Source organism: Microchirus variegatus, assembly GCF_963457635.1.
Source record: "Microchirus variegatus genome assembly, chromosome: 9".
NCBI classification, from domain to species: Eukaryota; Metazoa; Chordata; class Actinopteri; order Pleuronectiformes; family Soleidae; genus Microchirus; species Microchirus variegatus.
The window spans coordinates 26927125-26939012 of record NC_139810.1 but is presented as its reverse complement, the minus strand read 5'-3'; the positions used below and the strand labels follow the sequence as shown (position 1 = coordinate 26939012).

The 11888-nt window shown below is 40.3% G+C and overlaps 2 protein-coding genes across 2 annotated transcripts; one reads left to right on the top strand and one right to left on the bottom strand.

Annotated features, from left to right (window-relative positions):
* LOC310931692 (uncharacterized protein) lies at window positions 1-4385 on the top strand. The gene is made up of 6 exons (XM_083894922.1): window positions 1-186; window positions 830-861; window positions 3088-3141; window positions 3228-3281; window positions 3392-3439; window positions 3554-4385. The coding sequence occupies exons 2-6, from the start codon at window positions 855-857 to the stop codon at window positions 3724-3726; spliced, it is 336 nt and encodes a 111-aa protein (XP_083751048.1). The 5' UTR covers window positions 1-186; window positions 830-854; the 3' UTR covers window positions 3727-4385.
* Window positions 4386-6165: 1780 nt separating this feature from the next.
* On the bottom strand, window positions 6166-11555 carry dazap2 (DAZ associated protein 2). Its single transcript, XM_083894921.1, has 4 exons — window positions 11407-11555; window positions 9855-9973; window positions 9497-9748; window positions 6166-8957 (listed from the first exon to the last, which is right to left on the bottom strand). The coding sequence occupies exons 1-4, from the start codon at window positions 11417-11419 to the stop codon at window positions 8829-8831; spliced, it is 513 nt and encodes a 170-aa protein (XP_083751047.1). The 5' UTR covers window positions 11420-11555; the 3' UTR covers window positions 6166-8828.
* Between the last annotated feature and the right edge of the window lie 333 nt (window positions 11556-11888).

Here is an 11888-nt window from a genome sequence, read left to right as displayed (position 1 = left end):
GGGCGGGGTGTAGTGAAGTGAAGTGAAGCCGTTTGTCTCTCCGCTGCTTTTCACACAGACTCCGCGGTGTCACACGCAGCGTTCACGTTTTCACGCTGTCGAGTCGCCTTCACTTCCCCCCTCTTCTCCAAACGTCGGAACTTTTCTTCGGGTAAAAGTTGGGACTGTACGCTCCGCTGCGCCCAGGTAAGCTCTTCCCTCCACAGCGGCAGCAGCAGCGGCGGTGACGGTGAGGATGGTGACTGACAATGTCCGGTTATTTGTTCAGGCTTTTAAAACCATGGCGAGTTCACCGCGAACATCCAGTGAGCTCAGCCGCTGTCGCCTCCGCTAGCCCCGGGTGGAAGCTATCACGTTCTCACACAAGTTAATTTAACTTCCAGAGAACACGAGCAGGAACACGGAGTTGTTTTTCTTTTTTAAAAAGGTCAAGAGTGTGAGCGTCAGACTTAAAGTGACAAAGAAAAGACAAAGAAAGTCAGCTGAGAGACCGGACAACTGGATGTTAACCGTGAAAATAAGGACATTAAGGCATCGTGTGCAAACTGTAGGTCTTCAATACACGTGATTTAACCGTGACTTTATCTGATAAATCCATTAGTTTCAAGATTAAGCAGTTAATGATGTTACTGATAAGTCATTTCAACATTTCCTGCAATATAATCCGTTCAATCAGTCAAAAACTTCCTACTCAAACAAAACTTTTTTTTTGCTGATTCATTACATTTTCAGGATCTTAAGCCTGAAAAATAAATCCTTATATCATATATAGATATATATATTAGTTTCCTATGGTTTTCTACAAATGTGTGTGTTTTTTCTCTTACAGGTTGCCACTCCATTAAAAAGCAGCCATGAATAGTAAGTGTTCATTTAATCATCATCATGTTCTTTCTCCATCTGTTTGTGTTGTCAGTGAATTAAAGTTCACCACCAGCTGCTCATCACCTGTTGTTGAATTTAATCCTATTGAATATGTTTTTTTTAAACTTGTGTTTGTTCAGTGCAAATATACGGAAGAGGATTAGGGACACGGAGGAAACTAATATTTGAGTTATTTGAATATATTTGAATTCCGACTTTAATCTCAAGTCCAGAATTCTGACTTTAATCCCATGTCCAGAATTCTGACTTTAATCTCAAATCCAGAATTCTGACTTTAATCTCAAATCCAGAATTCTGACTTTAATCTCAAATCCAGAATTCTGACTTTAATCTCAAGTCCAGAATTCTGACTTTAATCTCAAGTCCAGAATTCTGACTTTAATCTCAAGTCCAGAATTCTTACTTTAATATCAAATCAATCTCAAGTAATTCTGACTTTAATCTAAAATCCAGAATTCTGACTTTAATCTCAAGTCCAGAATTCTGACTTTAATCTCAAGTCCAGAATTCTGACTTTAATCTCAAGTCCAGAATTCTGACTTTAATCTCAAGTCCAGAATTCTGACTTTAATCTCAAGACTTTAATCTCAAATCCTGAATTCTGACTTTAATCTCAAGTCAGAATTCTGACTTTAATCTCAAACCTGAATTCCGACTTTAATCTCAAGTCAGAATTCTGACTTTAATCTCAAGTCAGAATTCTGACTTTAATCTCAAGTCAGAATTCTGACTTTAAACTCAGAATTCTGACTTTAATCTCAGAGGAATTATGAGTTTAAAGTCAGAACTCAATTATTTGTTTCCTCCGTGGCACCTAATCCTCTTCCGTACAAATCAAACCAAATGTGCAGGGCGTTATTTGTCTAGCGGAGACAATGGTGGGGGAAAAAAAGATTTAATTCATCGAACAAATAGGCAAACAAACACACACCAACTCTTGAAGGGGTTTGTGTTTAATAATAATTAGTGACATCTAATGTTGAGACTGCAGATTTTAATAAAATGGACGACTCTCTGCTGGAAACATGAGTCTGTATTTGTGCGCCGTTGTGCTCTTTTGTTTGTTTTGAAGGGTGTATCCGTCTCCAGAGTGTAAACGCAGTATCAAGGTATAACCCATGGAACTGTATACTCATATAATGGAGATACTCATTCATTTTTAATTTAATTGTATTCTCACAGTCCTCACACACTGACATGCAGTGTCTTGAATCCGGCTATTAGTGCTTAAAGGTGTAAGTGTGTAAGAGTTGGCGACATCTAATGGTGGACTCAGAAAAAAACTACGGTGGCCTTATCATAACAGAAAGGATGCTTCCTTTCTGCTGTAGAAACATGAGGGCACTAGGTGGGGCCTCCTCAAAACAAGGCTCTTGCATAAAGTGCGTATAAAAGGCTTAATCTAGCTTTGAAAACTGATTCGTTTTTTATTTCTGTTAAATTTCACGGCTGGTTTATTCAGTTACTCGTAATAAACCCTCTTAAATGTTACAGTCTGGGCCTTTGGGTTTCAACAGGAGCTGGTAAACATCAGTTAGTGTGTGTCTGTGACAGCTAATGAAAATAAAACACTTTAAAAATCTAGAATGATTCCCCAAAACCCAAGTCCCCATTAGTGATTGGATTGATTTTTTTTGGGTCCTCAGGTCAAATCTCAGGAGGTAAATTTGTCTCTAATGATCTCTGTTGTTGGAGCAGAGAAAATCAGTGCAGTCACAGTGTTGTTTCCCACATCCAGTACAAGTGTATTCATTGACTGTACTCGTACAAAACTTGAAAGTAGTTGTGCTTCAGCAAACGAATCAATAAGGAATAAAGGCCTATTCATCACTTTGTCTTTAAATTTGCAATTTTCTACAGCCTTAAGACGACTTCTTGGCATTTGATGAATTTTCTGTGTGTGCTCCTGCTTTACAAAAAGATACCTTGCAGGCTTATTTTTTTTGTCACTGTGTGTTTTTACAATTGTGTAATTGCTGCTTAATCTACTGCAAAAGATCTCAGCAGAACTGGTGCAGGTTCTCTGGTTTGAGTCCTTGCATCACAGGAGCATTCTGAAATAAACAAAGGGGGTTGACGGCTTTGTTTCAACATCAGACCTTAATAATCAGATTAACTGTGTTTCAACACTCCGTATTCCCTCCTTTTAGCCTGTAGCTGTGCAGTAACACGGGCGTGTAACATGCATTTTTCATTTTCCAGGTTCAGATAAGGTGCCTTTAACGACAGTCATGCCATACACCAATGTGACGGAGAGTAAGTACAGTCTGCTGTGTTGGATTTTAGTATGATATTCATGATCCTATGTATGAACTAAATGTTTTTCTTTTCCCAACCATCAGGCATGGGGGCCTTAACTTCACATCCCACACAAGCAGACACCACAGTGACTCAGGGTAACTACTACACTTATTGTTGTTATATATATTCTGTGGCTGACGCACACAAACTGTCTCTTCGACAGTGGTTTAAAACCTAATCCACATGTTTTATTCTCTTTGCTCAGTGTTAACGACGGCACTCCCCCCAGATTCAAACTCGGCAGTGATTGCAGGTAACTGCTTTTAGTTTTTTTTTTTTTCTTTAATCTAGGAAGTATTTTATTCTGATGTGTAAATAATACATATCCCACAACAGCTAATTCTTAATTGTCTTATTTTGTTTCCAGTGGTAGTCGCCATCATCCTGTTGACGCTAGCCGTTTTCGGGTTCCTGCTGTACCGGTACCTCTGCCACAATAAGGGAGACTACAGGACGACGGGGGAGCTGGCACCAGGAGAGGATCTGGATGACGAGCAAAGTAACCAGGCAGTGAGTGAGAAAAAGGAATACTTCATATGAACACGGTGGAGGTCTTGCACGTACTCGGTGTAGCCTGTGGAAGGAAGAAAAACAGTGAAGGCATGAATAAACTTTTTTTTTTTTTTCTTTCTTTCTCCCGTTTATTGTATGCGTGTTTTGAGGGAAGAACTGCAACTTGCCGCACTCTGGTTAGAGGAATACATTGTTTAAAGTTGTTTTTGTTGAAGTGCACAAGCTAAACCAAAGATGAAGTTACTGTCGGGAGTGAGTTTTGATGGACGCGGAGCAGGTGACGGACGACAGGCGTGTGCAGATTAGTGGAGCCCGGGCGTGAGAGACAGGTGGTGGGGATTTCAAAGAGTCTACAGTCCGTTACATGATCGGTTAACGTTCAGCAACTGTTAAAATGTAAGATTAGCTTGGATGTTAACACTATTTATCACTTGTATTTCAGTAACTACAATGTTCAGGCATACTGTATTTTTTTTTTGTCCTGTTTGCCAATGTTCTGGTGTCAATGAGGGTAGAAAATCCTTTTATATTTTAATTTGCTTTTAAAATTCTATTTGTTCTTTTATAAGGTAGTCAAAAACAATGTCCTCCTATTTTGAGTCGAGGACAGCGAAACTGTATTTGTTGCATGTGATTTTGTTCCACATGGATTTTGTTTTTGTATGATAATTCCTCTGCAGACATTGTTACTGGTGACTTCCCTGTTTGAGATAAACGAGGAAGACAATAAAAACCTGTCTAGTGTCTTTAGAAAGTGTCAGCTCACAGTGATTTTCAATGTAGTTGGAAATTGGCAATGTCCTAATCACCCGTTTAAGTGATGCCCAAATGACGACATAGTTCAGCAAACGATTATTTGCATCCATTTTAAAGCCATAAGGCACACAATCCCGCCATTGGGAAGCTTATGGCTAAGCCTTTGTGCCATGTTTGAGAGCTAAAAACATATTTCAGTATCATATAGTTCTGTTTCCAAGTTTGCGTTACATAGTCCACAATAACGACTAGAAAAGCACTCGGAGAGCACAGACCTCCGCCAAGGCAGCCCAGCCCCCCCTCTACGGATCACACCTAAAATTCAATCACTTGTTCCTGGTCCCATTGCGGACATTTCCTGAAAATTTAATCCAAATCCATCTGTGACTTCTCGAGTTATGTTGCTAACAGACAAGACAGACAAACTCCGGCGAAAACATATACCTCCTTGGCGTAGGTTAATGATATTGCGATGCGATTCTGTGATAACCAATATATTGCAAGACGATCATATAACTATACATCATAACCTTATCAATTTATTCACAACATGGAGAACACGGTGTATAAAGTCCTACGTACTGAATGTGGATGGGGCATCTCTTGACGTAGCTTTCTCCGCCATCGTCCTGCCGTAAACTCCCCTCTTCTTCGGACCAGGTGACTTGGACTGGAAGAACGTTTCCCTCATTCGCTTGAGCAGCGCCACCACATGGAGACATCAAGTATCGACGCCCGGTGAGTGAAACTGGCAGGGTCCGTTTACTTTAGAGCGCCTTAATTAAATTTTTTTATGGTGTATCAATTACAATATTTCACCAAATTGATATTTTGACCCAACCTTAATAAGCACCACAGTCTAAATAATAATAATAATGAATTGCCAGCTCAGTTTTTCTAAAATTTCAGATCCTTGTATTCTCCTGATTCAGCTTAAGGTGTGTTTTTTTGAAGTTAATTTGAGATTCGCAAGTGTACATACTCCATATACATACTAGACATGTTTAAGACAACCTACCGAGGTTCAAATCGGGCATTAGAAGTTTTAAGAAAGTTGATATAAGTGACTTTGTATGTGGCAGGGTTGTTGGTGCCAGACGGGCTGGTCTGAGTGCTTCAAAAACTGCTGATGTGCTCGATTTTTTATATATATATATATATATATGTGTGTACACACAACCATTTTTAGGGTTTACAAAGAAAGACAAAAATCCTGTGAGCTGCAGTTCTCTGGGAAAATACCTTGTTGATGCCAGAGAGGAGAATGAAAAGGCCGGTTCAATTTGATAGAGAAGCAACGGTAACTCAAATCTACTTGTTACAACCAACATACATCTCTAAATGCACACATCAAACCCGTGGAGTAGATGGTGTAGAGTCGTGTGTTCCTAACGAAGTGGCTGCAGAGTGTAGTAGTAGTTTGAATGTTGCTTGTAATAAGCCGGAGACCCGTCAGGCTGCTCTGTGCTTCAGTCAATGTCAGCTGGGATCGACTCCATCGCCCTACCCTCATAACCCTTAAAGGATAAGCAGTCAAGATAATTGATGGATGGATAAAACTTAAGTGATATCAGGGATGAGGGCCAAGGAAGCACAAGGACCCACTCGATCACAAAAGTTGATTAAACCATAAATTACCAGCGCGGTCTCGTGGCCACAACAGTTTAACCCCAAATCTCGGAAATTAAATGACACACCACATTTCAAATTTCCAAAATAACCTTTATTCTAAACTTACATTTTAAATTTTAAGTTTAGTATAAAAAAGTTAAGTGCACCTAAGTTCTTTTTTTTCTTTTTTTCCCCCAAAGTATTCCATCTTTGACATGTCTCAGCAAACTGGAGTGACACTCATCTCCTTTAGTAATCTTAAAAGATAGAATGTGTACCAAAGTCCCATCACATCACTTTAGTACATACATCTATTTTTTTTTCTTCTTATTTTTTTTTACAAAATATTGTCAAGAGAATCCCTGAACTATAAATGTCAATAATCCTTCAACAGAGAGTGATCATTTGCTGGCTGTGGTTGGCATAGCATGGACCGGTCAGCTGTGGTTTACAGTACTTCATATTGCTGGGACAAAGTCACTGTTAATGCTGCTTAAACAATCAGAGCAGAGATGGAAATCAGGAAAATATTGACGTTTGAATCATTTTTTTTTGCTCTCAAGTCTTTAACAGATGTGGCCTCTCGTAAAGCTTGCGTTCAATGGCGGCACGAGTGAGAATTAATACACACACACACACACACACACGCTGAGCCATTTTTAAAAACACTTTGAGCGACATGTCAGTCAAATATGGTACAGCAGCTTCCTGTGCGAGATTCAACACGCGAGGTTCACCCAGGATGAAAGAAGTGGGGTTTAAAGACAGTTGCTCTCACCCACTCGAATAACACTGAAATCACTCAATGTTGGCAGACAGCATTTGTTTTAGCGGAGGCCACAGCTGTTAAAACTTAGCATGGCATGTCGGATACCCAGTGACACATTGACGCTACCAGACACCAAAACGAATATCTACTTATGCCATACAGATGGTTCCAAATTTTGCATGACAACAAATTGTGTAACTATTCGGGGAAAAGGAGTTGGAATTAGCAGCACAAAAATGTTGTGATGAAACGGTGATTTAGCAAAAAAAAAAAGAAGTCTGCATTCGCTTTCAAACTACCCACGATACATCTCAACGCGTCTTAATTATTCAAAATGGAATAGACTCGACGGGGGGGAAAAAGAAGCATTTTTAAATGGAAAAATAAATGGTCAAAAATGTTCACAGCGTTCATTTAAAAAAGACATGAAACCAGAATCGTAATAAGAAAAAAACGTCGCCCCTTTGTCTGCAACCTCTCAGATTTGCTCAACAGTGCATCTCGGATAACGAATGTTCACTCAAATCTTCTCAGAGTAACGTAAAAGTGACATGAACACATTAACATAACGACCGCATCGACATTAGACGGTTCTAAGTACCAACCGTCTCACGACGCCACCTTTAATGATACGTTTGCTTTTAAATTGTGACGTTTAAAAACCATCGAGTCACAACCAAACATAAGTGCATCGTCGACCAAATCTTTGGTACAACCAGCCCATTAGTTATACTAATGACGTTTATGTATTTTTAAAACCCTAACTACTCCTGAAAATCACTCGAAGGTGGAAAAGGAATAAAATAAAACACTGAAATATAGTCTCCTCAACCTCAGAGAATGTTGACGACAAACTAGTGCTGTCACAGAGGTGACGTCCTTCTACGGTGAAAAAAAAAAAAGTCCATGTTCCCAAATTCTAACCTGTGTGAGGAAGAATCAACAGATGAAACCTGTACAGTAAACATTTAGTGTATAAAACGCTGGGTATCCGACTGTGAAACAGAAACAGGAGACAAAAAAAGCTAAAATGTTACACCAACCACCACTTTCCCCACTCATCTCACTATTTGGATTGACTTTAAATTTCTTTCCTTTAAGTTTACTGAAGTTAATTTGCTTTAAATGAGGGCTATCCCCGGTGCTCTTTGGCACTTGACTATGTTCATCTACAAGTTGCCCAACAAGGTACAGTAATTCACTTACAATATTGCATGGAAATCTTTTCTTGAATTATTTGCTTTTACTTAAATTTATTTCATTTACACATGATTTAAATGCGACTGTCAGACGGGCAGTTCACTGTGCAGGAGATTTACTGTGGTATTTTGGATACTGTGCAAAAGACAAGACAATTCTAACTAAAAGCACTCAAGATGCAGATTTTTTTTTTATTTGTGAGTGTAGTCAAGATGTAATTTCTCTTGATCGTCATTATACTGGTATTTACATGAAACTATTACACAGATATTAATTTAACTACACTAAAAGTATTCAAAAAAGACATGTGGAGATTTCTCTTTTTTTGTACTTCACCTACAACTTTGTTACCGCATTTCACTTTCACCATAAAGCAGCTAGACTAAATAATGCAGGGCTCATATTTCAATATTTAAAAGGTAAACAAGAACATTTCAAAGTTAATTAGTAATTCATTTAATCAAAAGAGACCAGGTATGTTCAACAAATCGTCCAGTCTGGAATGACCAAAGAGGTTAGAGCCAATGACACGTTTTGGGCATGAATTCGGCAACGTTCCCAAAAAAAATTGCGGTTATTCACTCCAGGCGGTGGCATTTATCATCTCATCTCTATGTCACAAGTGGAGTACTGTACCTTTTACAAGGGCTCTAAAATATTACATTCTATTAGGTGATATCAGTATTGTGGCGTGGCCAAGCAGCCTGAAGAAAGAGGTGTAAGGGATGTGGGTAAAACTGGGGCATCAGTTGGGATAGGGGATATGGTTTTGGGCATGGTGGAGGAGTTGCTGTTACCAGATGGTAAAACCTCCACTGGATCCACCCAGGAAGAAGTTATTCTTACGCTGTGGCAGTACAACGTTGGCACCCTGCATGGCAGCCAACTGAGCTGCGTTGGGGGGATGTCCAGGAGGTGGGGGCTGGGGGGGGAAAAAAAGAGACAAAAAATATGTTTGAGGACAAAGCAGATGACATCAACACTATTCTGTTTACTGCGTACACCTGCTGTACAAACTATCCGGCATTTAAGAGCTCCAAAAACAGAGAAACTGAGTGGACACCGGCGAGAGTGGCAGCTGGTATATTGTCCAATCTCAAGGCCTTGAAGGAGGAAGTACAATTCTCACAGGTGATGTCACAACCAGTAAATGAAAACACTTGCTTTCGGTTTCAATTTCATATGTGCTCTCACGTTTCTCACAACTTTGCACTTTCTGAAACCAACTGCAGAGGAGACTTCCTGTTCACGCCGACCTGAATGGTCACATGATGAATGTTTTTAGGTGTGTTGGTATGGATGCAGATAGCTTCTGATGTGGTGCTGAAATGCTCAGCGGTTAGTTTTTTTTTTTAAATTTGCAAACACCTTTTTCTTGATGAAAATGTAGTGGCATGGACGGAGCCTCGATAACAAGCTAACTGTGACTGATGCGGATCTCTTTACTTGGTAGGTACTCACTGGGATGGAAACGCTGCTGCCTGCTGTGAAGCGAGCACCAGCATCAAAGCCACTGTCCACCATAACTGTGGAACCATGTGGGTACACGGCTCCCATGGGATAGTAGGCCATGGGGACATTCTGACCCATGGCCCCAACAGCCATGTGTGGTTGATGCATGGGCATGTACACCTGAGCACCAGGGTAGTGAGAGGACATCTGATGCATCTGACCCTGCACCTGAGGTGGAAGCATGTATCTGGGCTGGTATATCTGCAGGGACAGAGACGGACGCACAGATTTAAACATGATCAGAGCCATTACTGTGTTTATATTAACTATATCAGGCCAACTAATAATAATAAACGTGATAAGTTACCTCAGAATAAGCAGGTGGTGTATCCGTGTATGGAGGTGCCTGAGGGGACATTTGCATAGCAGGAGGATATACAGGTGCACTGCTCTGCTGAGGATACACAGACTGCTGCGGATATGAACCTGCAAAACAATATTTCGCTTTAAAGTAATCAATAAGACGACTGACACTGAGCTCCCGGACAGAGTGAGTGACATTTCTTTATGTTTACATACATGATGAGTACAGTGAAAATGACCACACATTTAATAGCATTGTGTAACGGTGTATTTTATTATACCCACTAAAAAACAAAATCAATTTGTTTTAATCGTATTCTGTTGAGACAAAGCAAGACTTCAAGGCATTGTGATGCAGTGGTAGCTTAATTAGCTGCTAAACAATCTGACTGATCAATTCATCAGCCAATCAATTAAGCAACTGCATGTTTTGTGTTTTTGCAGTGATGACGCTATACTTTATTGCCAGTATTAACAGCTGCTTCTACATCATACATTTTTTTTTATTTCAATTGTACTTGGGCAGGGGACAATATGATTATCTCCTGTCCAAACAACAAATCAGGGTTATAATGACAAAAAAACAAAACAACTATAGGGACATATTTATATTCTCTTTTTGATAGAAGTTAATAAAAACATGTTTGTAAGGATAAATATGGTCATTCTACATTATTAAGTGAAATAAATAAATAAATAATTTATAAACCATGCATGCTGCCCCTTGTGGCACTTTAAATCACTGGGACTGCATGTTGGTGAGCTAGACAGTATTTACACTCGAGTGACAAATGAACGGTTTCCCCTCCGACCAGGACTATGCCAAACACGCTAATTCATCCCGATCGATGCATTATATCGCGATTATATTGTGTTTTGACCCATCCTTAGTTAGTAGTTTTAACGGGTTAAAGTAACCGTAGGAATGTGTTTTTGTCATTCGAACAATAGAATTTTTCTCAATTATTCACATTCGAGTAGCTTAAACGTAAATACGTTTTCAGTAGATCTTACGCGTTATTTTATCATTAGAAACGATCAAAAATGGTTACCGAACATGTTTATTTGTTTAACGATATATATAAATAAAAACCTAAAAAATTAAAACATAATTACCAAACATTCGATCTAACGAGAACGTTAACATATAAAATACATGCCACGGATGGAATGATCGTGCTTGCGTCACACAAAACAAGAGGAATCACGAGGCTTTATCTTTGCCTTCAAACGCTCTCTGTGCTCGGGGATGCTAGCTAACCGAAAATACGGGACTCGTCCATTAACGGGATAAAATTACGCACGTTGACATCATTTTTGAACCCGTGTGTCGTTAACATCTTTAGCGTGAGACGACGAGCCGAACGGGAAACATGAACATGGACGTGTGTTGGCCAGAAAAGCGTCGGGTTTGTCATGTACGTAGCTAAACGTGAAGTCCGCTGCTTCCGATGGCCACACAAGCACCACGGGCTCCCTCTTGTTACAATAAACGTCAGCGTCGCGTAACGAACAACTGACTTATCGCCGCGACCGTGTGTGCACACACAAAATACCTTTGTTGTTCATTGTTGTGTAGTGGTCCGGAGGGCTGGGCAATATCAGGTTAAAAACACACACACAGCGAGAGAGAGAGAGAGAGACAGAGACGCTGCGTATGTAGTCACGGCCTTACGAACTGGTTACGGCTGCTTCGCGATCACCCACTTCCTTGTTTCTGTGCTTCTTGTTGTTGTGGAAGTGGTGACGTAAGCCGTTCTCTCGACTCGCGCACTCGGGCGATGTTGGGCCCGCTCGCGCGCCCCCTACCGGTTGCCGCGGAGCAGCGTTGGAGCGAGTGACTGAAGGTGAACTGTGTTGTTGTCACAGAGAGAGAGAGAGGAAGAGAGGCAGAGAGGGGGAGAAAGAAACGTTGGTCTGTCTAATCTAGAAAAGGAAAAGGGCCCTTTTCACGGCGGCCATTTTGATAGGCCGCAGCAGGAAAAACGCAGGTGTAAACAATCAAATCAACGACGACTGACGCAATAGCATAGATGCT

Excerpts from the sequence above, each read along its gene's own strand:
- LOC310931692 (XM_083894922.1), top strand. Across the intron at positions 3,142-3,227 it reads ATACACCAATGTGACGGAGA|GCATGGGGGCCTTAACTTCA; the intron begins GTAAGTACAGTC and ends CCCAACCATCAG. Across the intron at positions 3,282-3,391 it reads AGACACCACAGTGACTCAGG|TGTTAACGACGGCACTCCCC; the intron begins GTAACTACTACA and ends CTCTTTGCTCAG.
- dazap2 (XM_083894921.1), bottom strand. Across the intron at positions 9,749-9,854 it reads CACCACCTGCTTATTCTGAG|ATATACCAGCCCAGATACAT; the intron begins GTAACTTATCAC and ends CTGTCCCTGCAG. Across the intron at positions 8,958-9,496 it reads GCAGCAGCGTTTCCATCCCA|CCCCCACCTCCTGGACATCC; the intron begins GTGAGTACCTAC and ends TTCCCCCCCCAG.